Source organism: Cyprinus carpio, chromosome B5, assembly GCF_018340385.1.
Source record: "Cyprinus carpio isolate SPL01 chromosome B5, ASM1834038v1, whole genome shotgun sequence".
In the NCBI taxonomy this organism is placed as follows: Eukaryota; Metazoa; Chordata; class Actinopteri; order Cypriniformes; family Cyprinidae; genus Cyprinus; species Cyprinus carpio.
The window spans coordinates 30,184,773-30,210,673 of record NC_056601.1 but is presented as its reverse complement, the minus strand read 5'-3'; the positions used below and the strand labels follow the sequence as shown (position 1 = coordinate 30,210,673).

The following is a 25,901-nucleotide window of genomic DNA, read 5'->3' as shown; positions in this document are numbered from 1 at the left end:
TTTAATTATTACATCACTGCACTGCACCTTTTCTTATTCACTCAATCAAGAGTGCAGAGAGGAGCACTTCTGTTGCTGTGCCAACCAATACAACACAATGGACTGAGAACGTCACGTCGATCGCTGCCTTACAGCCAGACTGACCACAACACCAGCTGCATAAACTTGCCCTCTACGTTAAATCAGTGTCTTAAGATCTAGTATGACCAACTAGCAGTTAGCCAAGGGGTAATCACTTCAATTTTTAGGTTCAACTTAAGACTAATCTACATTTTTATGTAAACGAATTCCTTAAAGAAAAACATTGGAAGACTAACTTGACTAGTCTAAACCTTTTGTGCCCCTCAGTTTGGTTTACAGCTGAACAGAGAGACTTATTTGTTCCGTTTAGTGAGCTGACACATGAAATACTAGCACTAATATATTAGGAAGAGACAGAAATCTGAGGCAGAAATATAATACAATTGGTTTTATTCTGCAGTTTCTAGGTTACATGACTTGGCAGATGCAGAGATCAATGAACACTGGCTGTCTTTTTGAGCAGTAAAAACAAGCCATTGAGACATAATGCCACTGTTTTCAATAGTTTCAAAAGATTGTGATATAATTTTGAAATGTTTGTAATCACAAGTTTCCCCAGAGGGGCCAAATCCTGGGGGTTTCGAAGCTTGCAAGTGAAATTCACTCATTGTTAACAAAAAGAGGGTTAATACACAAAGACATTTTTTTACAAAGATTAATAATAAATCACTAGACATTCATTTTTACAATAAAAACAGTTCTACACAAAACTTTCAAGAACTGAAGGCAAAATGCAACAGGAACAAATCAGGTAGGGCAGAAATTAAAGGCATATATACTTCCTCAAACAAATCACGAAAGCTGTGATAAATAGGACTTAAAATTACATAAAGAGAATTGAGTTTTTTTTTTTTTTTGTTTTTTTTCATCATTATATATATATATATATATATATATATATATATATATATATATATATATATATATATATATATATATATATAATTTCAAGAGTATAGCACAAAAAAAGTCACAATGGATCTCCAACAAAACAAAGCTGCACAATAAATGTTGTTTGTGACGCATAAACGCACACAGAAACAGACAGGCTGCACACGGATTCGGCAGAAGCTATCTTACAGTTTCACAAAAAAAAAAAAAAAATTCATTATTTATTTAAGAGAATTGCCAATTCTCTCCTTGATCAACCAACATCTGATACCACCACTAGGAGGTGTCTTGCCAGATACATATAGGCAAAAGAAATGTAGGGTAAGTAAACCAAAGAGGAAGCCAGTGTGGGAAAGAAACACTTAATGAAGCCATGCACATATGCGCATATCAGTATCAATAACTTAATGTCTTAGACGTCCATTTTCGCAAAGTGCGGTCTCGCACACGAATTGCACAAAAGTATGCATTATAGCACATATAGTTCCAGGTAGACTTTCATTTCGCCTGGGTACAGACGCACCACATTATTCACTCACCAGCAGACAGTATCTTATGATTGAAATGGATTAATAAAAGGTGCATTTCCATGGTTATAGGCTCCTAATTTCCACGTGGAATTAACCCTGACGTTCTGGTTGAGCTAGGTCATCTAAAAAGCTAATCTTGATTATTTGTTTCTTCAAACACTGAAAGAAACCTGGATTTTGAAAGAAGTGCAACTGAAATGTACAAGAAAAAAAAAGAGCTTCTTTTCTTTTTGAACTGATAATACTCTATATAGGAAATATGAGACCTCAAAAGGTAGGATATAACAAAAACCTGAGAGTCCAATAGCGGAATCCCCAGCAATGTGGCACTTCCATTTTCTTTGTATTGAAAGCTTCTTAACAGTCATGCAAGGGCACAGTCTTATTGATACAAGGCGGCTGGGGGTGCACGGAAAGCAAATATAATTCAAAGAAATATACAAAAAGGAAAGAATGAATACAGATGACAGGCACTGTGCAATTATAATAGACACTGATCTGAAATTTACCAGTTACGACTGAAAAACGCAGGATTGTTCTTCATCCCATGACAGAAGTTCCTCTAAACCCATCTAAATGATAAAGTCTAGTTTCTAAATGGAACTACGTGCATCTTTAGATTAAAAAACACCTGGATTTTGGGATTTTTGTATACATTTTTTTGGCAGATACAGTAATGTGAGGGCTTAAGCCAAATTTTGGACACAAGTACACATTTTCCAAGGTGGCAGAACATCTTCAAAGGGGTCTTTTCTTTGGTGCACATTTAACAGATTTGTCTTTTCTAAAGTTTCTTGAAGTGATTTAGTGTTTATGATTGAGAATCAATGTACAAATAACAATTTATATATTAAGTTGATTAAAAACTTGTAATTATATATTATAACTACCTACAGGTTTTAATGTATATAAATAATTACAGGTTTTTAAATCACACACATATGTATATATATAAGTCAAGTCACTTATATGGGGGTTATAAAACAATCTGATAATCAACAACAAGTTTTAATAAATTTTAAGGGGTCATTAGTAAATACATATTTGCTTTTATGAAAATACATTAAAGCCTTAAAATGGCACCGTGGCAAATTTCGAGCTTTGTGCACTTTGAGGAAATTGGCGATGCACAATGTGGATAAATGCATGTCCACTGCATATATATTTAAGAATAGAGGAGATCAGAGCCCTCATTCTCTCCCTGTTTGACCTCTGTGGGACTCCAAAATGGCTTACAGACACTTTAGAAAAGCAGCTTGTTGGAAATATTAACAGGAGGCTAGAAAGAAGCACAACAATAACACAATCATAGACATTTTTTTACTGAAGTGTATCAGAGGACTGCGAGAGGTTTAATCTGAATCAAAAACCTTGATGAGATGTTGTACACAAACACACGCGGGCTAACTTTCACACAGATGGGCAGGAAGAGAGAGTGTGAGCGAGAGAAGCACTTCCACTGTAATAAGACCGTAAGAGTGAAGCAGGTGAAGAGAGCAGGAGCCAGCAGGAGTCCATGTTTTCAGCTGGGGTCAGAAGAACTTTGAGGGCTGCCTGTAGTTTTGGGATTTGGGAAGAGGAGGAGATACAATGATGATGACTATGGCGATGAAGACCAAAAGAGGACCACAGCGCACAGTGGAGTGGAGACAGAAGCATCAGCATGATTAAATCCAGACCAACGCCTACAGGCAGAAAAAAAAAACAGATGAGTTAAGGTTAAAACATGGCATATAATGCAAATACAACTATTTTCCAATCTGGGTGTGAATTTGAGGTTTGCAAAGTGCCAAATTACAGTAAAAAAAAAAAATGGCTTTGGTGAGTAATTAAAACACATCAGCAACTACACTAGTGTTCAAAAGACCATGGTTGCTGTTGACTCAATTTTCAATTCAATCTATCTAGAATTATTTCATTGTCCAAGTAGAACAAACAGTCCTGCTAATAAAATAGTGTAAATAACCATAGTTTGTAGTTTTGTAATTCACTGCATGTCTTTACACTACTGACAAACCCGTTCATTTCTTTATTTTAATCACACGAACACTACTGTTCAAAAGCTTGGGGTTAGTAAAAGTGTTTTTTTTTTCTGTTTTAATTTTTTTGAAGAAATTAATACTTATTCCGTAAAGATGCATTTAAGGGATAGTTCATCCAGAAATGAAAATTTGATGTTTATCTGCTTACCCCCAGGGCATCCAAGATGTAGGTGACTTTGTTTCTTCAGTAGAACACAAACAAAGATTTTTAACGCAAACCGCTGCAGTCTATCACTCTTATAATGGAAGTGAATGGGAATCATGGCTAAAACATACAATAAAACAAACAAAAAAAAAACACACAAAACCTCAAAAATCTCTCAAATGGACCATTGACACCATCTACAATCTCAATTAGGTCCATTTGAGAGATAGGTGGTGGTAATGCACTTATAAGTCTGCGATCCGCCGTAAAGCAAGAAGAAGACACGTCACGCGCCAGCTGTTGAGAACGCACTCAGGACAGTTCAGACATTGTGGTGAATCAGAGGTAAAAAAACAATATAAATACTGTTCAGTTTCTTGCACAGACCGATCGTTTTGTTTCTTTATACATCAATGTATCGTCACGAGCCACAGGGTTTAATTTAGTTTTGTTTGTGTATGTTTTTTTTGTTTGTTTGTTTTATTGTATGTTTTAGACGTGATGACCATTCACTTACATTATATGACTGACAGACTGCAACGGTTTGAGTTAAAAATCTTTGTTTGTGATCTACTGAAGAAACAAAGTCACCTACATCTTGGGTGCCCTGGGGGTAAGCAGATAAACATCACATTTTCATTTTTGGGTGAACTATCCCTTTAAGTTGATAAAGATTAAATATTAATTTTTGGTTTTTCATTAAGTTTAGTTTAAGAATTTGTGGTTGATTTCTTAAGGATCATGTGACACAGATGACTAAAGAACTATGAAACTATTAATCATTTTAAGAAATGAACAGAATGGAAATGACTCTTTAAGAGCTCAAAATGACTGGATTCTTTGCACTTTGTGTTTCTTTTCTCTTTGACCCATGTGAATGATTTTGTATATTTGATGCATGCATCTGGCTTCAGTCTGCAGTTTACCTGAGCGACAGGCTATGGTCTGTAGCCTGGTTGGAAGCGTGCAGTTTCTTCAAAGATCAGCTCTTTCAAAGTCTCTTTGGGCAAGTCATCCAGCTCCATATCAAACTTAAATGGAGCCTCTGCAACAGGCTATAATGAAAAAAATAAAGCGTAGTTAACGTGAGATAAAATGCTTTACCCACAATACCTATACTATAGAGCGTCAGTGTTAGTAGACAAAGTCCTACATTTATCAAGTACAGTGTTTCATCTAATAGGACAAGTGCTCAAATCTATGCAACAATGTAATTGTAATTTTTGAATGAAACTATGCAGCCATAGACACAAACAATATAAAATGTGAAAAGGCAAAGACGGCATCCATAATACAGAAATTGCTAAAACAACCAATTGCATTTTACCAGACACTCTATAGACGGTCAAAGGTTATTGTAGCCATATGGCTATTAAAGTGCACTTCATAGTGCTCATGTTTGAAACACTCTCAACCTTTGATCCCCATAAATTCCAAGATATGCAAGAGCCGAGAATATGATGAAAAGTTATGTAAATGTAAATGCATGTAAAGTAAGATTATTATTATTGTTTGTCATTATATAACAAATATTATTATTTTCATAGGTCCTTACAGAAAAATAACCAAAACCCATAACGACGATGACCAATCAAAAAAATATATTTTAAACAACAGGATAAAAATGACAAATCATATCCATGTTTTATGACGTACAGCACATACTCTCTTTCTCCTGCTCTTGCTCCCATACAGACGCACACACACCCGGCACAGAAACACCTTGTTAGTGCTGCTCTGATGATTTTATCAGTAAAATAGTTTAGCACACTCTAGTAATTCACACACGCTTAATCTCTCTCTCTTATAACTGCATTAGTCAGTCTCTCTCTCATAACTGCATTAATAATTGCATTAGTCTGACGCTTCGTGTCGAGACATCTGATGAGTCAGATCAATATTTTCAAATAATTCAGCGGCCCGTCGTCAGTTATTCCTTACTAACATGAAACCATTCTAATCCTGACAGTATTCCTATTTTTTTACAAAATGTAACTGTAATCTGATTACTAATGTATTCCGTTACTCCCCAACCCTGATTAACAACAACAACAACAACAACAATAATAATATTTGTCTTGTTGCTCTTATCATCTCACAGTGCATTATCATCTTAGTGTTGCTAAATAGTATTAGGGTAAAATATTCCACTGTTATCAAAAGCAATCCTGAAAGAATTAAAAAAGAAAACTAGTAGTGAACTGACCTCATCTGTGGGGTCATAGTACTGTTCCAGATATGGGTGAGCCAGCGCCTCCTCCACCTCAATCCTCTTATAAGGGTTAAAGGTCAACATCTTATCCAACAGGTCCAATGCTACAAGAAAACAGAGACAAACCAGTTCATTAGAAACAAACCAGGAAAAAACTTAAACAGATGTTACGAAGTACAGATCTGCTGAGCCAGAAATTCAAACATATTTGGTCAAATTAGTCCAATTACGTGTGACAGATATGAGGTCTAGTTTCTTTGTGTGTGGAGATGAACTCTGACCTTTAGGGTCTGCATTAGGAAACAGGCGGTTCCAGGGCACTTTGCAGCGCAGAGGAAGTGACAGCAGGTAATTTCTTGCCTTAATGTTGATAATGCAGTTGAGATCCTCCTGAGAGGGGGAGCCCAAAATACCTACAGGAGAGAGAGAAGACAAATAAAAGGATTAAATGATGAAAATATAGATCAGGAGAACAAGAGAATGAACGGGAAAAGCAAATGTTCTTGGTTTTGTTGCATCATTATTTCCTTGTTTTTTTTTTTAAATAATACTGAAATATTAAAAAAATAAATAAAGTAGTTTGATATATAAAGAAGTCACATATGCTCACTAATGCTGTGTTTATTTGATCAAAATACAATATTACAATATATTAATATAAATATTATTACAACCTTAAGTAGCTGTTTTCTATTTGAATATATTTTAAAAATGTAATTTATTCCTGCGATGGGTGTTTATGTTTTTTACAGTCTTCAGTGTCACATGATCCTTCAGAAATCATTCTAATATGCTGATTTAATGCTCAAGAAACATTTCTTATGATCAGTGTTGAAAACTGTTGTACTACTTAATATTTAGTATTAATACTTAATATATACAGGGATATTTTTCGGCATTTTGCTATAAGTTTTGAGACAGAGACTTCAAATTTGTTGTGGATAATGTTGAGACTACAACTTTTTTTCCACAAATTTCACAATTTTTTACCATGCTATTCTGCTCTTTTACATTTTTCACATTTAAACATTTATTCAATAGCTATGATGAATGCCAGTGTGAAGTACAGTAGGAAAAACAGCCTATTTAATTTGAAATTACTAAACAACAATTGCTAAAGCTGTAGAATATGGCACATTTAATAACCTAAGTAAGAAAACACCTTTTTTTTTTTTTTTTGGTTCTGTGGACACCGAATTGAATAAATGCTTGTCCAGAGAATGAGAGAGACGGTACAACAATAACCCAGGGAACCAGGCTAATGATGTGCACATGCAATCTAAATGAGGAAATAAGTAGAGCTATCAACAGGGAAACATCTGCTCGTACAGGCCAGATGGGTTCAAAGACACATGTTCATGGAAATAAGTGTTACTACAGAGATTGTCTCTTTAAGAGCCATTGCTATGGGTTTGGTGGGAAAACACACCTTCAAACCACTGATCTATAAAAGAAAACATATACAGTCATATATAGATCAGTGCTTCAAACACATGCATCAGCTCGGACAACATTATCAGCTCAATGCAGGGTCAAAATCAACAGCATCTCTGACAGGAAACAGTTTTTAACTGATGCAACGGATGGAGAAAGGAAAAATAAAAAGAAGGGAAGCAACAACATCTGATGTGCTTGCAAGGGAAATGATGATTAAGCAGATTTGGTGATAACCATCAAATGCTTATCTCGGTCTTACGATGCAAAACTGACCACAATGTATCATGTTTCGGTCCAGAGATGGATGGGTTACGCAGAGCTTTTGAAGAGCGTTCAATGTACATCAATTATTCAGCTGACTGAGAAAGCATGTTTTCCATTACAGATGGACAGATTTATGAAAACTGTATAAAAACATCTCATGTTTCTTTATAAGAAGAGTTTGATGTCAATGCAGACAATGTGGTGTTTAGTCTTCCAAGTATTCACCTCAACATGAACAATCAACATAAAAAACAAAGTTCAGATCGATCAGAATTAGGGTTGCATGATTTGGGGAAATTACTGTGATTCAAAATGCTATTTATTTCTTCTGATTTAAAGTGCAATGTATTTTAAATAGCTAATGGTTGGATATACTTGTTTGTAGGGCTGCAAAATTTGGCCAAAAATCGAATAGCGATTTGTTTTCTAATAAAAACTGCTATATAAATTAAATAGCTCCAGATTCGCTGTGCTTGTTTGTAGGGCTGCCAATTTTATTATTATATATCAATATGCCTTTAAAATAATAATGTTAATTATTGCTATTTTAATATTTAGTTTTAAATTATTTTTATTATTAATTATTATATTTAATTAAAATTATTTTATTATTTTTTGCAAGTGGTGCAACTATGAGCAATACCAAATCTGTTACCATTCCTATTAATCTCAATGCAGTTCTGGAAGTATGCGTCTTGAAATCCTGAAGTTTTGAAGTCTTTTTTTATAGGAACCACAGAACTTTTTCACCTGAGCTGTAAATGTCATATGACTAATCACACTATACTTACAGGAAAACGACATCATGACAACTATGACTGGCTGTTGACACCACAAGAACATAAACCCAAACCCTTCACTAGCGGCTATAAGCTGTGAATTCAAAGGCTGCAGGCAGGGAAATATATAAAGTCCACAAGGTTGTTTACCTAAGATGTGGTTAAGCTGGTCCAGATAGTGTTTCCCGGGGAAGATGGGTCTGTTCGAAAGCATCTCAGCCAGAATGCAACCAACCGACCATATATCAATGGACTTAGTGTAACCCTGAGAGACAGACACAGACATAAAGAGATAGTTAACTGATATAGCTATCAACATTTATGCCAAAAAATGTTTTTATGTTGTTGTTTTTTGTGGTACGTATTATAGTAATACCATGGCAATCTTAGAAGTAGTATGGTGATGGCAAATGATGACAATTTACATTCATATGTAAACTATTTCTGAAAAAAAAAAACTTTTTAAATTAAGGGTTATTTTTTATCTAACTAAACCAAAAATAAAACTATTAAAAATAAAGTTGAAATAAAATACATTGTAAATATTAGATGAAAAACTTGGAAAATAACTCAAATAAGTGCATGTCCAAGCAATAAAATTACTAACTGGAAGTAAATTAAAACTGAACTAAAAATGAAATCAAAAAATAAGTGAAATCTAAATAGTAATATTTAAAAATAATAATAAAGATGATAAAAACACAAAAAAATGCAACGACCAACACCAAACTGCTGACTGAAGGTGGCATAGAGCAATCAAACAAACTCTTAACAACTCAACTCCAGGATTAGACTTAATCTGTTCTTAAATGATCAGCCCAACAATCTTTGAAAGATCAAGACTGATTCCTCACCTTGGAATTGAGCATAATCTCTGGTGCACGGTACCAACGCGTGGCTACATACTCCGTCAGGAAGCCAGTGTGGTCATGGTCTGGATCGGCCACCCGGGCGAGCCCAAAATCACAGATCTGCGGGAGACAAAACAAAAAACAGAAGTTACAGAGATTTGTGAGCATCCAGCAATGTCCAAGATGAGCCTGACCTTACTTTGCATTAATAAAGCAAGCGTGGTATGGTGTGTTGGCAATGGAGTTAAAAAGTGATGGTTGTAAAAATACAAGGACTATGCCTGCAACAGCAGAACAAGTTGCTAAATTAAAAATAATTTGAAGAAAAAAATTATAAATTTATAAACTAAATTTTAAATCATTTAAAGAAAAAAATACAAGTATCTTACATTTTATTTAATTAATTTTTTTTTATGTACATCAGTTATTTTAAACTATTATTATAGTTAACTTAAACTAAAACCATAAAAAACATTTCCATTCCTTGAAATAAAATATAAGATTTCAGCTAGTTTCCAAGGCAACATTTCTCATTTTCATTTAAAGTTGATGTACTAAAATAACTAAATAAATAAGAACTATAAAGACATTTAAAAACAACAAAAACTAATAAAAATGACAAACACAGAAAATTAAAAAAACTAATTCAAAATATTAACAACTATAACAGTATCTCAATGATATTAAAATAACAGTGATTTACATTTTATTTCCTATTCTATGCACTCCGTTTGGCTGATGAGCTGGACAAGCTGTTTTGTAAAATGGAATAACTTTATAACACTTAAAGAAAAGAACACATGCTTTTTTGTAAAACCAACAGCTGCAGTTCCATTTGGTGACACAGAAATGACACACATCAACTTTAAATGAGTTTAAAATGGCATAATGGCAAAGAACCGCAGTGTACTTCACCTTGAGGTCGCAAGTAGTGTTGAGCAACAGGTTAGATGGCTTCAGGTCTCTGTGGAGAACGTTTGCTGAGTGGATGTACTTTAGGCCACGTAAGATCTGGTACAGGAAGTAACAGATGTGGTCATTGCTCAAGTGCTGCGTCTTCAACAGCTTGTACAAGTCTGTCTCCATCAGATCCTGTACAATGTAACTATAGTTTTTCAACGTCAAGGTCAAACACAAAGCTTGGAGATCAGAAAAGAGAAATGGGTGCATTTAAGAACTGACAAAACTTCATGCTACCTTTAAACATTTAGAATGTATGATTTATTGCTCAAAAGCACAAAACTGTAAATGGAATACCCATGGAACCTATAGAATAGTTTTGTGGAATCAGAATTAATAGTCAAATAGTTCACAATTGCAAACAAGCAATCGGAAGTAACAAATCTTTGTTTTGTTTGGTTGTGACAAAAAATAAAAATAAACAAACACCAGCAAAAAAATAAACATAAAATAAATTTTAAAAAAAAGTACAAGCCCATTGCTATGTCCTGTATTAATTTCAGTAGAAAGAAAACTGTGGTCTTTAAGATCTTGCGTGTCTACTCCCTTCAACCGCAGATCTGGTATGACTCTAAACATATTAGATCATATAAAACTACTCTCACTATCCACACGCCTACTGACTATCGATTTCAGACCTAAAATTAACTCTTTACTAGAGATTTTTGCATTGTCTCAGCCTACACAGTTGGAAAAGAGCATTGTTTGTGCCAGAGGCCTGAACATGAATATTTAGAAAACTGAATAAATTTAGATTTAAATACGTCTTAATATTTGGTTGGTCTCTCTTTTTGCTTTAATGATGGCGGCACTTGAAATGACAAACATAAAACATGATCATGTTCTCCAGCATGAACAAAAAAGCATCTTTAGCTTCATCAGAAGAACATCTGACTGTTTGTACAAAGGAGCCACATGATCAATGTCACTAATGTACTTACCTAAAATAATAGGACAGAATTACAAATGTGACCCTGGACCACAAAACCAGTCATAATTGTCAAACTTTCAGAATTGAGGTTTAATCATCATATGAAAGCTTAACAAAAAAGCTTTCCAATGACGTATGGTTTATTATGATCGGACAATATTTGGCCGAGATACAACTATTTGAAAATCTGGAATCTGAGGGTGCAAAAAAAAAAAAATCGAAACACTGAGAAAATCGCCTTTGAAGTTGTCCAAATTTATTCTTAACAATGCATATTACTAATCAAAAATTAAGTTTTGATATATTTACGGTAGGAAATTTACAAAATATCTTCATGGGACATGATCTTTACTTAATATCCTAATGATTTTTGGCATAAAAGATAAATTGGTAATTTTGACCCATACAATGTTTTTTTGGCTATTGCTAAAAATATACCCCAGCGCAAGACTGGTTTTGTGGTCCAAGGTCACAAATGCATCTTTGTTTCAAATATTTCAAAATCCTTCATTTATTTCCAGGTTAAAATACAATTAAAAAGGATACACGTCTTTCATCTGGTCGATGGTTGGGGTGCGGATGATGTCGTTGATGCCGATGATGTTCTCGTGCTTGAAGCGGAGCAGGATTTTAATCTCACGGAGTGTGCGCTGACAGTACGTCTGGTGCTCAAACGGACTGATTTTCTTTATTGCCACACGCACTTTATTATCACGATCATACGCCGAGCTGAAACAAAGAAACAGCAAAAAAAAAAAAAATTTAAGTCATTATTACACATTATTCAAATGATAAAAAAATAAAAATAAAAAAAACCCACAAACAAAATTTAATGTATACCAAATCACAAAGATATCAAGTACACAATATAAGAAATGTAATACAATGAAAAAGACAATGTGAATGCAGATGGGCCTTTCAATTATGAGCACTTTTCTGTGGGCTGTTAGAAAAGCTACTTTAAAACACTTCGCAAATAGAAATATAAATTATGGAAAGACAGACAAGTAGAATCTTTTGAAAGGCACTGGAGAAAATGGAGTATAAGTGTAGAAGTCAAAACAGAGAGAAAAACAAGATAAATGCTTGTGAATGAGGGGAATATGTACACCTATGTAAGCTTATACAAATCTGTTTACATATTTATACATGTGTATGTACGTATGGGCTGATGTATGTATACATACTGTAACCCTTTTTAAGTTATTTTTCCCCCCTAAAATTTAAAAAGAACACCTATGACTGTACCCATGAAGCTGAACTGACTGTTTTTTAATGTTAAATAAAAATAAAGTAACATTTTCTTTTAACAAAATGTAAATGTGGGAAAAGGGTGGTGGTGGAAATTATGCTTGATGGACTAATAATGATAAATCACTTTAAGCAAAAAATAAAAAAAGCATTAAGAATAGTTTCACTTGGTTTAGTTTTATCATAGATTTTATCTTTAAAAAAAAAAATAATGTACAACTATATTTATGACGACTCATATTTTAAACATTCAAGAATAAACAAACCAAAAAAGCATGATAAAAAAAAAAGAATAAATCAATCAACCAACCCCTCAAACATAAAAAGGAGCTTTAATTGAACCAACACCTAGATACAGTCTCTGTTTAAATTATATCTAAAAAAATATTTATAATGTCAATGTTTTAAGCATTTGAGACGTTGCAAAAAAATAAAATAAAAAAAATTTGCAAAGACTTCATATTAAAAAAAGCTATATATATATATATCTATATTATATATATATATATATATATATATATATATATATATATATATATATATATATGTATAATATATATATATATATATATATGTATATATATATATGTATGTATGTATGTATATAACAAAAACTAAAAAAAATAAGGAACCTTTACTTTTTATTCAATCACCTCTAACCTTCCGCTTGGTTCCTAAAGCTTGTCTGTGTCACACTTCTTCCCATATGATGTTCATGAATGCAAAGAACTTGACAGATACAATCTCTTCTCACCGTAACTGTGCACTGAACTCTGCACTGCTGACACACTGTTCATGCTAAATCTGTGTCAGGTGCACCAATAATGCAGCATCTGCACCATTTTCTCTTGCACAGCAGAAACATGGCCATCAAGCAGGTCACAAAGGTTTTGACGCCAATTTTGATTTGTGTAATTTGACAAGAATAAAGCTCACAGATCAAGCATCTGGCTGGCATTGTGCACGAAACACTCTAAAGGGCAGAAAGTGGAGAAATTACACAGAGGTGAAGAAACATCATGAAAGAGAGAGAGAGAGAGAGAGAGAGAGAGAGAGGAGCAGAGATGGAGGGACATAGCAAAACAGCAGGGGAAAAGAGAAACAAGAGAGGCATGGTTTCCACGGAGACGGACAGACGAGACTTTGCGGTTAGGAGTTATGCAACAGGCTGTTGCCATGGTAATGTGAAGGAGGGGGGCGGCCACAGGCTGAACGTTGGTAGTGAATTTACACAATGCTCTGACAATGCCAGATACCCTTGGTGCGAAGGAGGAAGGAGAAAAATAGACGCTCCAATGGCATACCGTCATGTCACCAAATAATAAAGATGTCTATAAATAAAGCTGGGGCTGCATGAAAACTGAAGGGAATAACTGCTGCATGTGAACATCCTGAAGACTGAAAATCCACACAGTAACAAGCACAGCACACTCACTATTTTAGTTACTCACATCTGCAATGTGTAGCTAAAGGTCTGTGAAATACAACTGGATAAGAGAGCAAAGCAAAACCACTCAAAGAAGACTTAAGCACCGCCGTTTGAGCTTATGAACACTGTATGATTTGGGTGAAGCTCATGGATATAAAGAAAAAAAACACCATTAAAATTATCTGCATCATGGCATTTTCATAGATATTAAGAACATTTCTTCAATTCAACAGTTCTCATTAAAATGACAGATCCAAACTGCTTTTTTTGCATTTAAGGCAGTACAAAAAATATGTATATATTTCAGAATAAAATCTTCAGTCTGTCTAATGATTGTAAACGGTCACTGGGTCCGTCAGACTGAAGAAATTTTTGCGGTTATGTAGCCAAAATTATTTAAGACCCACCAAATCTGAATTTAAGACTTTAAGGACCCGCAGCCACCCTGCATTAAAATGCAGAAATACTTAATTTAATGCTGATGTTTATTTAAGAGTAATGAGATTATTTGCATTACAGTAATGAGAACTGCGGCAGAATGTGCTTAATTTCATTTCATAATAAACTGAATAAATAAATAGCATGATAAAAATATATTTTAAATAAATATGTAGACCATCAAAATTATTTGCATTATGACAATTTCAAGACTATTATGCACATTTCTTCACCCCAATTTCTCATTAACATAACGGGTCCAGAAGTTGTTGTTTTTTTGGAATGTTTAAATGCATAAATACTTCATAATGTTTTTTTTTCAAGTTACAGTAATGAGAACGAGATAACTTGCATTACATATCTGCACTATTTTCTCTTGCACAGCAGAAACATGGTCATTAGTAAACGCAGTACAACAATATTACAATGCATAAATACTTCAAACTATTTTTGTCAAGTTACACAAATTAAATTGAGATCATTTGCATTATGTTAATGAGAAATGGGAGTGAATATACTTAACGGTCATAAGAATAATGTCACAATGCAAAAAAAAATTTCGCTTGACTTGGGGGTGAATCACAACCCAGTCATGTTCTTGGTTTTGTAAGATTCACCCATTTAGATGTGTTATGCAATATGGTATGTGTTTTACATGTCTATTTGTGCATTCACAAGTTCTCTTTTAGCAGGCTTCTCAGACTTAAAGAAAAAAGAGATGCTTCTATTTCAGTGTACCTTCTGAGGCTGAAGACGCTTCTAAGACTCCTGAAAATGGGGCCGAGATGCCACAATGTTGGATAATCTTTTCCTTTCTGTTCCTAACCCAGAACGCCCGCACATTTACAGCTGTGCCAGTAAGAAGATTTTCACATTCTATAAATCAGAATATCTTAAGAACATTAACTGGGTTGACTGGTTTCATCACTCTGAATAAGGAGATCCCACAGGCCTTACTTCAAAAAACTAGTCGTTTACATTTGGAGAGGGGTGCAAAAGTCATCAACTTGATACTAGTGTTGCCAAAGTGTTAATAAACCATTGCTAAGGGGTTATGAATGGGTTAGCCAATGATAATTGCCTCAGAAATTTTGCAATTGCCACCAACAATAAATTAACCATCTTAAATTGTAATGATTTTCCACCCTTGTATGGACACGTTCTCGATGTGCCTTGCAGAAACTACCAACCATACAAATAAAAATAATCAAGCACTCTGGTTTCCTCTGCTTTCTTTCTCTCCCTGTTGCTGCTCCTTCTGACACTCCTCCCAGTCAGGCTGGTTCACGTGATGGCAGATTGACGTCCTTGGCAGAAGAGTTGCTATGGAGACTGGCACCGTGGCAGAGTTTGGCATGGAGGCACGGCCCAGGCAGTATAGCCACACACAGGCTGCATCAAACAGCGTGTGTGTAAGCGCAGGCATGTGTGAGCGTGTACATGTATTGACTAATATAGTTGCATGTGCATTTGTGCGCACACAAGATCTTGAGGGTGCATAAAAGAAAGTGTAATTATCTGACTAGATCCCTCACTGCATGTACAATATGAGTATCAAAACCTGATGCAAATCAGGCCAGGCTTCCATATTTCCCGTAGTGTATTAAAAATGCCTTGAACTGACATGTTCATTTTTACTTGGTGACATTATCATTCTTCTGGTAGCCACAGACAATAATATAAAACATGGAGATATCAGGAAATATTTTGTAAGTTTGAATGGGGGAACACAGCTTTTACAATCTGTATTGACTTCAGATGATAAATGCAATAAATATATATAATATAATAGCATATTATAGTTTTTGCTATAATGTAGTTGACGAATTGACATGCCAGGGTAATAGCATATTATAGTTTTTGCTATAATGTAGTTGACGAATTGACATGCCAGGGTTATTATAGTTAACTAAAAGATGTATTTATATGTATGTGTTATTATAGTTAACTAAAACATATATATATATATATATATTGGTTACTAAATAAATGTTAATAATAATTAATAAATTAGTTTTTTTTGATGTGCTAGGAATATCTAAAACTGAAATATAATTATAAAGAATGTAAAAAAAGTCAAAAATGCACAACAAAAAATTACTAAAACTTTAAAATTAAAATTAAAACTGAAACTGAAAAATAAGAACTTATTCAAAATACTAATAAAAATTAAACACTATAATATTATCTCAATACTAAAATATCATGCACTGCCGCAGACTATGAGTGGGCAGAACTGATTAATATTATGAACAGGTAACTACAAAGGACTGCAAAAATACAGTTACAGTTAAGACAGGGAAACACAGAATAGAATAGAATAGAATAGAATAGAATAGAATAGAATAGAATAGAATAATCATGGCAGACCAAGAATCAAGTGCTCCAGAAATCCGATTTTTTTTTTTACAATCATAAAAAAAAAAAAAAAAAAAAAAGGTCTTGACCTGTCTCAGCAAAAATCGCATATTGAATTCTTTCTTTGCTACACACAAACAAAACCAGAAATGTACAATCCTCACAGGAAATTTGACCTGCACAAACGGACTCTATTTACTGAACTCAAGTTCAAGTGGACAAACAGTCATTATCGTAATTATTAATATAATGTGAACAATAATGAAGAGGTGCTATTTGCAAGGAGGGCATACAAGATCTTAATTTGCTCCAGCTATAGATACATGCCTCTGAATGAATGAGTCAGTCAACCTGCTAAAGCAAACAGCCATAGAGAGATAAGCCTTTACACCAACGTAAGCCTTGTCCCGCATGACGCATTTAATGGTCGCAGCTACAGGAAACTCTTACCCTCAGACAATGTAGGACATTTTGTATAATTACCTACTAAGTAGAAGAACTGGGGTTATATTGCACAAAAGCATAATATAACTATCAGTGACATTTTGGAACAGCATAGAAGTTCAATTACACATGTTCAACATTTATGGTTTTAAAATCGTGGCATTAACATTTCTCGGGTAACCACAGACAACAACATAAAACATTAGATGTAGAAGAAAATAATCTGTACATCGGAATGGGGCATACTTGATGTTACAGTTCGTATGGGGTATGTGTCAAACATCATCTGTTGATGTTACAGTTCGTATGGGGTATGTGTCAAACATCATCTGACCAAACGGGAAATAATTAGTAACAAAATTAAGTCTAAACTTCTGTTCTATCTACAGCATTTATTAATCTTACTCAATGTTAGTGTCATAGTTTAATAATTTTTATATTTTTTTTTTTTTTTAATTACAATTAGTAATTTTAATTTAAGTTAGTGAATTAGTGAATGAAAATTTGTTAAAATTTTATAATATATATATATTTTTTAATTACAGTGACGTGACATTAAGAGGCCAAGTATGGTACCCATATGAATTAGTGCTCTGCATTTAATCCCCGCCGAAGTGCACACACACAGAGCATTTACTACCACTGTGAACACACACCCGGAGCAGTATTTTTAATTAGCAATTCGATGCCTTGCTCAAATGTAAGTCGTGTATTGAAGGTGGAGTAAAACTGTACATGCACTCCCCCCACCCACAATTCCTGCCGGCCCGAAAGCTTGAACTCAAAATTCGATTAACTCACAACCCTTCGATTGGGAGTCCGACTCTCTAACCATTAGGCCACGACTCCCCACTAAATTAGATGAGTTAATTTAGCATTATGTCACTTGCTCACCAACGGATCCTCTGCAGTGACTGGGTGCCATCAGAATCAACAGCTGATAAAAACATCACAATAATCCACAAGTAATCTACACAGTACATCTATTAACATCTTGTGCAGTGAAAAGCTGTGTGTTTGTATGAAACAAATCTATCAAGATGTTTTCAATCCAAACCATTGTTACTGGCTAATATACAAGTCCTCTATCAAACAATATTGCTTTCTCCAGTAAAAAAGTCATCTTGCCTGAATCAGGAAAGAAATATGCACAGATCAAGTCCTTTTTACAAGTGAAAACAGTTCGCAAATATGTGACCCTGGACCACAAAACCAGTCTTAAGTGCAAATTTTTCTAAACTTAGATGTATATATCATCTGAAAGCTGAATAAATAAGCTTTCCATTGATGTGTGGTTTGTTAGGATAGGACAACATTTGGCTGAGATGCAACTATTTTAAAATCTGTAATCTGAAGGTGCAAAAAAAAAAATCAAAATATTGAGAAAATCACCTTTAAAATTATGTTCTTAGCAATGCATATTTTTAATAAAAAATTAAGTTTTAATATATTTACTGTAGGAAATTTACAAAATATGCTTATGGAACATGATCTTTACTTAACATCATGATCATAATGATTTTTGGCATTAAAGAAAAATCTATTATTTTGACCCATAAAATGTATTTTTGGCTATTGCTACAAATATACCCCAGCGACTTAAGACTGATTTTGTGGTCCAGCGTCACATATGTCAGTGGATTTTAATGTGAGAATACAAAAGGGGATGGACTATTTATTATTATTATTATTATATGGATTATGGACCAGAGGCAATGTGTAAAGTTAAGATGCTTCAATGATGAATTTGTTTATTACAAACACACAGCTTTTCATTTCACAAGGTGTTAATTAATGGACTGGAGTTGTGTGGATTACTTGTGTATTATTGTGATGTTTTTATCAGCTGTTTGGACTTTCATTCTGACGGCACCCATTCACTGCAGAGGATTCATTGGTGAGTCAGTCAAATGAACAAACTCATCTATATCTAGTAAATTTTCAAAAAATTCATTAAAAATATATATTGCTCATTGTTAGTTCATGTAAGCTAATGCATGACCTGATGTCAACAATTGAGACCTTATTATAAAGTGTTAACATAGTAACAAGATGTGAAAGAAAAAATGGCAATTTTGGTATTCGTAAAATAGGAGAAAATATTCCAAGCATATATTCTGGAAGCTTGTTTTCTGGATGTTCAATTTTGGTATTATTAAATGGTTGTATTTTTTCAGAGCTTATATTCTGGCAGTGCTCCGAATTTGATAGCTAAATCCAGTTACATCCACACAAACTTGAAAGACCAACTGATTACAATATTTATGAACCACAAAAAAAAAAGAGCACTTTTACAGAAATGTGCAAGCTGATTATTGTACATTTTAAGTTCCACAATTAGGTTTCATCTGTAAATATTACTTATAATATTAACTAACAATGATATACTTTTAAAGCATTTATTAATCTTAGTGAAAGTTATACCTCAACATTTATTAATACATGGACCCTTTTCACAGACTTGCAAATTTCCACTGTTAACTAATATGTAGATCTAGCTTAAGTTTAAGGTTAAGACTTCGTGAATCATTAACAAACATTAATAAATGCTGTCAAAAAATATATCTCTCATTGTTAGTTTATGTCAGCTAATGGATTAAACTAAGGTTACCAAATGAGACATTGCTGTTTTCAAGTTTTGGTTAACTGTTTTTAACACTAGCTAATGGATTAACTAATGGTACCAAATGAGACGTTATTCTAAAGTGTTATCAATTGTTGTTTTGATTCTTTGAGACGTGTAATATTCCATAATAAATGTCACAGCATCTAGGCTCTTTCATGGATGCTATTTAGCCACGCAAACATTATTTTGTAAGTGGAAGTGATATCCTCTAAATGTAAAATCATCTAGGCTCTTTCATGGATGCTTATTTTTAACATCTCGTTCCATTTAATACCTTAAACCACTAAAGGCTGTATTTAAGCCTCTAGAATACAGCTTAATTACACTTGCCATGGTGAATCTTCAGCGGACGTCACCTCTAGTAATTAGACACTGTTATACAATGGGAGCAAGCGCTTGTATGCACACACAAACGGTTACGGGAATCACTGCTTCAACAACAAAATGGGCTGCAGTCTTTCGCCTCACTTTCTCCATTCCTAAATCCACTTACCCACCCCTTCCTTCCTTTCTGCCCTCTGTTAAAATCGCTCATTTCACTCGCTCTCTGGTTTAAAACTGAAACCCAGCCCATTCCAATCCGCCTCATAACACAACTAACTCCACATTCTCAGCTATTACTAGAAAACCAGTGGATTTTTTTTGGCTGCTATTACATCACAGGGGGCCTCCGAGCGAATGCCAGGCCAGTGGATGCTATTGGAAGAAACTGACCCGCAGTTGCAGTTACTGTTACAGTTGTATTTTTAAGTTTAGAGTTAACTGTATCTTCTCTTACCATGTTTATTTGTTTGTTTGAGATTTAGGATTTCATGGGTTTAGGATTGTGATAGAATGGCCTATTGTTTGTGACTTGCATTACTGGTTTTCGAACACCACTGCCAATGGTAACAGCATGTCTTACTTTTGCATAATACAGGAAAGGATGACGGCCACCCGAAATGCTTCCTCATACACAGAGGGGTGTAATGCAGGATGCAGAATCCACTAGAACATCCGAAACTCCCAATCGGCCGTGCAGCATTTATACATAAGCACCTCTAGGATCTTTCTACACTATAATACTCCAAAATGGGATCACGCTTTCGAGAAACTGGAATTAGAGGACTCGGTTGGCCAAAATTCACTCTCTGGGATTCAAAGCATATTAGAGGATACATGAGTAGCTGATGACATCAGCAGATCTTTGTAAGGATATTTCAGAATAGATGTCAGCAAAACTAGTTTGTGCACATTAAACATCTCAAATGACAGATCGTGTGATCTAATGCCGTACCTGGATGAAAACTATGAACAAAATTAATTTGATGCCAAGAATTGCTTTTCAATACTCAAATGTAACTTCTTTCTAAATCTAATGACTTGCTGCTATATTTTATTTGCACATAAGCAAACAGTTCTCAAATACTGAGAAACATTTGTCATGTAAATATTATGTAATATTATGCTGACAAATGACAGCAACAGCAAAGTGCTAAGAGAGATCTAAGAGAACAATAAATCATAATATATCGAGACAAAATAATCAACCCTCTACATTGCGAGTAAATCCACTCGCCTATGCGACTAAATCTTCCCTCTGGGGCGGACTAAGTGATGTCTAATAGTTAGCAAGAGTGGCTAATAAATTCTCGAGATTTTTACTAGCACAGTGTGTGAGTTTAAGTATAAAGTTTAGTATACAGTTTTAGCCCAGATATATTTGTCACTCGCCGGAAACTCAGAGCACTTCAGAGGTTCACTCTCGGCAAACCGATCTGTGATATTGTTTCAGTCATCTGAATGGATGTGCAACCCACCTGTATTTTGACGTAGGGCTGCACCGATTACGACAAAAATAATAATTGTCGATTATTCCCTTGAAAGTTGTAATTGCGATTATTAATGTACGATTATCAACAGTTTACATTGAATGAGTTTATACCCCTGTTTTGATGCAACTGCATGCCATATTTTTATAGAAAAACAAACAAGCTGAAAACCACTTACTGAAAAAACCTTTAGTGCATGAGAGAGAGAGATAGAGAGAGAGAGAGGATAATTGACACGCTACATATAAACCATATTCTTTATTTAATTTTCCTGTCAAAAATAACGGCGTTACTTGGAATTCTTTAGCTTTTAAGAATTGCTGGGTTTTTCGGTAGTGGGCGGAGCTAATGCGTATCGTCCCTGTTTTGATTTAAGCAAATCAGTTCGAGCAAACGCACAAAACCTGATTAAAATTTATGTATCCAGCAGCTCATTAATCCTTAGTAATCCTTTTAGTGTGCTTTATAGTTCTTATTAGTAGAATTCGTATCATTATTATCTTATCAGTATTTTTGTTAGTTTTTTCCCAATTTTTTTTTACAGAAACACTGAACAACCAAAAAAGCACCACCACCAGTCCAGTTAAAATGACTAATATGCATTCAAATATTATTTTTTTTTTTTTTTTTTTACTAATTTTTTTTTATTGTAATAATCAAGTATTATTTAATGCTTTGACTGAATGATGTTAAGAGTGTACTTTCAGATATTTAAAAAAACTGTGCCATTTTACAAACTTATATATACATACATACACACATATATACATATATAATATATATATATACATATATCACTATACATATATATATATATATATATATATACACACATATACACATATACACACATACACATATATATATACATATATATATATATATATATACATATATATATATATATATATATATATATATATTATACATATATATACATATATATATATATATATACATATATACATATATATACATATATATATATATATACATATATATATATATATATACATATATATATATATATATACATACATATATATACATATATATACATATATATATACATATACATACATACATATACATACATACATATATACATACATATATACATACATATATACATAGATACATATATATACATACACATATATACATACACATATATACATTATAATATGTATACACACACACACACACATACATATATACATATATATATATATATATACACATACATATATATACACATACATATATACACACATACACATATATACACACATACACATATATACACACATACACATATATACACATACATATATACATACACATATATACATACACATATATACATACATATATACATACATATATACATACATATATACACATACATATATATATACATATACATATATATATATACACATATATATACATAACATATACACATATACACACATATACATATATACATATACACATATATATATACATACACACATACATATATATATACATACATACATACATACATACATACATATACACACACATATATATACACATACATACACAACATACATACTCAAAAATATACTAGCCAATGGGGTTCAATTGCCAAGGTGTCCGTAGAGGGTTGATAATGGTTATTTATTAGTATTTTGTTATATCTTTGATTCAAAATTATTTGCCAATAAAACATTATCAAACAATCATTAAAATGTATAAATTAATTTGAGAGAAATTTATACTTTTATTCAGCAAGGATGCATTAAGCTGATTCTTTTAAATGTTCTATTCATCAAAGAATTCTGAAGAAAATTCATCACAGTTTCCACAAAACCAAGCAGCACAGCTGTTTTCAACACTGATTATGATGTTTCTTGAGCAGCAAATCAGCATATTAAAATTATTTCTGAAGGGTCATGTGACACTGAAGACTATAGTAATGCAGCTTTGCATCACAGGAATACATTTGATTTTAAAATATATTAAAATAGAAAATGATTATTTTAAATGAACTTTTAAGTGTATTTTATTTAAAAAATCCAAACATTTGGAGGTTAGTGCTATATACACACACACACAATATAACTAATACAAGGGTGCATCATTTAAGATGCCTACTGTCATGCTTGTCTCCAGTATAACAGTGTATTGGTATTCTGCTCTGTTGATAATTATTAATTAACATTCTTCTTTATTCAAACTCTTTTGCAGTTACTGATGTCAATCAAAAGCAAGGCTGCACAAAGGCTTCAGTACTGTTACAGCCTGTTCAGCACAACATGTTACAGGCCTACACGTCCATATGACAGTCAACCCAGGGTTGCTTGTTCTACTCTGTAGCTGTTGGAGTGGGTGTGAACCATTCATTCATCCGTGCGAGAGGAGCAAAACTAGGCCTGCCAGCGATGAGCTCATTCGTTTAGCCAACGGACTCTTCTCACAAGAACAGATGGGCCATCAGACTTCAAATCTGAGCCAGCAGTCTCTCAATTGTAACAAAGCTAACTTGAAACTTCACCACAACAATTCTCCTTTGTTATACAGTTTCAAAACCAGTGTATAAATCGGTCTGTATACATATTTGATTTACAAATTGGAGAACATCTGCCAAGTCTTGGGAAGTGGGTGAAACATTTATATTTGGAAAATGATGCTCATCCACTTTAGTATATCTAACCAGCGTTTAAAGTTAGGGCTGTAGGTCCAACTCAAGCACTATCGATTTCAACTGTTTTTCGTGGGCAGATCCAACAGCAAAGCACATCCAAGTGCCTCTTGTTCCTACTAGTTTTGCACAACCTTGGGGAGCCCGCGCCCACGCCGCCCTGGAGAGCCCTGCCACCTTGACATTCCTGGAAAAGCACTGTGCAAATTTCACATCAACACCTCCATTAAGTTTTGATCCATGCCTGACGTCTGGCCTTAGCTAAAACAGTCCAAAGATATCTCGGGGTTTACAGACTGGAATTGCCCCACAGATCATGCACGAGTGCATAAAGAAAAAATTCTGGAAATCTGTATTAAACCAATTTAACATTATCAAAAAATATTTATAGTAGCAGCATTGTTACACACTAAATACAACTTTTAAAAAACTATTTATATGACCTGAATTTAATTCCAATGCCATCGAGTTAATACAACATAAAAAAACTAATGCAACAAAATATTCTTGAGAAAGAAAAATAAATAGCCCAAACTAAATCTGCAACGTAAAATGATTAAATAATGAATCACCAACTCGTGATTAGAAGTGCTTTGACAGATGTAAGACTGAGTGGGAACTTGTCGCTATCTGTTAATGCACATCTAAAACTAAGCATTAAAAAAAGAAAAGTGCATGCAACTGGTTTCAAGCAGAAAGAACACGCTATAGTGCACTGCGCTGTGATTGAATGAACAAACCCAAGCAAGCGACAGAAGGAAACATAATAACAGTCCTCGAAATAACAAAGTGTAACGTGTTTAGAAGTGCAAAGCATCTTACCAAACCATGCCGTATGCGCCTTCTCCGATGTACGAGAGGTTGGTGTAGCGCGGGCCGACGTCGAAAGCCTGACCGCGGACCATCTCGGCACCGGATCCGGGGTTCGGGCCGCCGCCAGCAGGGGCAGATACCGCAGCTGTCGCCATTGCTGAGAAACTGAGCTGCCTTTACACGCACAACAAACACGCTTTTCTTACCCAAAGCAGCTTATGAAGCCCGGGAAAAGCTCTTAATTAGGCTGAAGAAAACGCAGCAGGAGGCACGATAAGCGACGTGGTTAAACTAAACCGAAGTCTTCGCGTCGGAGTGAAAGGAAAGGAGCGGCTGAAGTGTTGTTGACTGGCATATATATGTATAGTGATAGCAATCTGCGCGCGGCGCGTTCTGTGGTGAGACTGACTGACTGCAGGCGGCAGCGAGAGAAAGAGAGCGAGAGCGTTGCCGCAGGAAGTAACGGAGCAGATCACGTGGGCAAGGAGCGGAGAGTGGTTACCATAGAGATAGAAGTTACACTTCATTTCTCCAGAGTTCTAAACTTGCTGTTTTCATTTACGAAGTCAGGCGAGGAGAACCTGTTGATAATTTGGGATTTTTGATGGGTAGGTCCTCTCGGTTTTACAATGGTTGCAGATAATATTGTGTATCTGGTTATAAGGAAATTATAAACTGATGTATCATGTTTGGGAGACTATTTGTGACAGTTTAAATAATTAGGCCTATAAATGAGCTACACGGGTGACAGTCAGTTCTCTGTGTAACGTTACAGGACAAAAATCACGTCTGGTTTATCATTTGATTTGTGATCTTGTGTGAAATGTTGAATGTAAACAAAAAAAAATGGAGTAAGATATACAAATTCTTGGCCTGTAAGTGTTCGGTTTTGTTCTGCAGCCATTCTGTTGCAAATGTA

General features: G+C 34.2%; 1 protein-coding gene across 2 annotated transcripts; it reads right to left on the bottom strand.

Moving 5' to 3' along the window:
* Positions 1 to 1,118: 1,118 nt before the first annotated feature.
* LOC109082573 (mitogen-activated protein kinase 1) lies at positions 1,119 to 25,452 on the bottom strand. Of its 2 annotated transcripts, XM_042723097.1 has the most exons (10): positions 24,992 to 25,452; positions 11,670 to 11,852; positions 10,148 to 10,337; positions 9,236 to 9,352; positions 8,532 to 8,646; positions 6,183 to 6,314; positions 5,896 to 6,005; positions 4,722 to 4,744; positions 4,616 to 4,641; positions 1,119 to 3,187 (listed from the first exon to the last, which is right to left on the bottom strand). In XM_042723097.1, exons 1-10 carry the CDS (start codon positions 25,135 to 25,137, stop codon positions 2,913 to 2,915), a joined length of 1,317 nt encoding a protein of 438 aa, XP_042579031.1. In that variant the 5' UTR covers positions 25,138 to 25,452; the 3' UTR covers positions 1,119 to 2,912. The 2 variants fall into 2 exon arrangements, with proteins under 2 accessions (XP_042579031.1, XP_042579030.1); XM_042723096.1 differs by having other exon boundaries at positions 2,807 to 3,187; positions 4,616 to 4,744; positions 24,992 to 25,439.
* Positions 25,453 to 25,901: the final 449 nt, after the last annotated feature.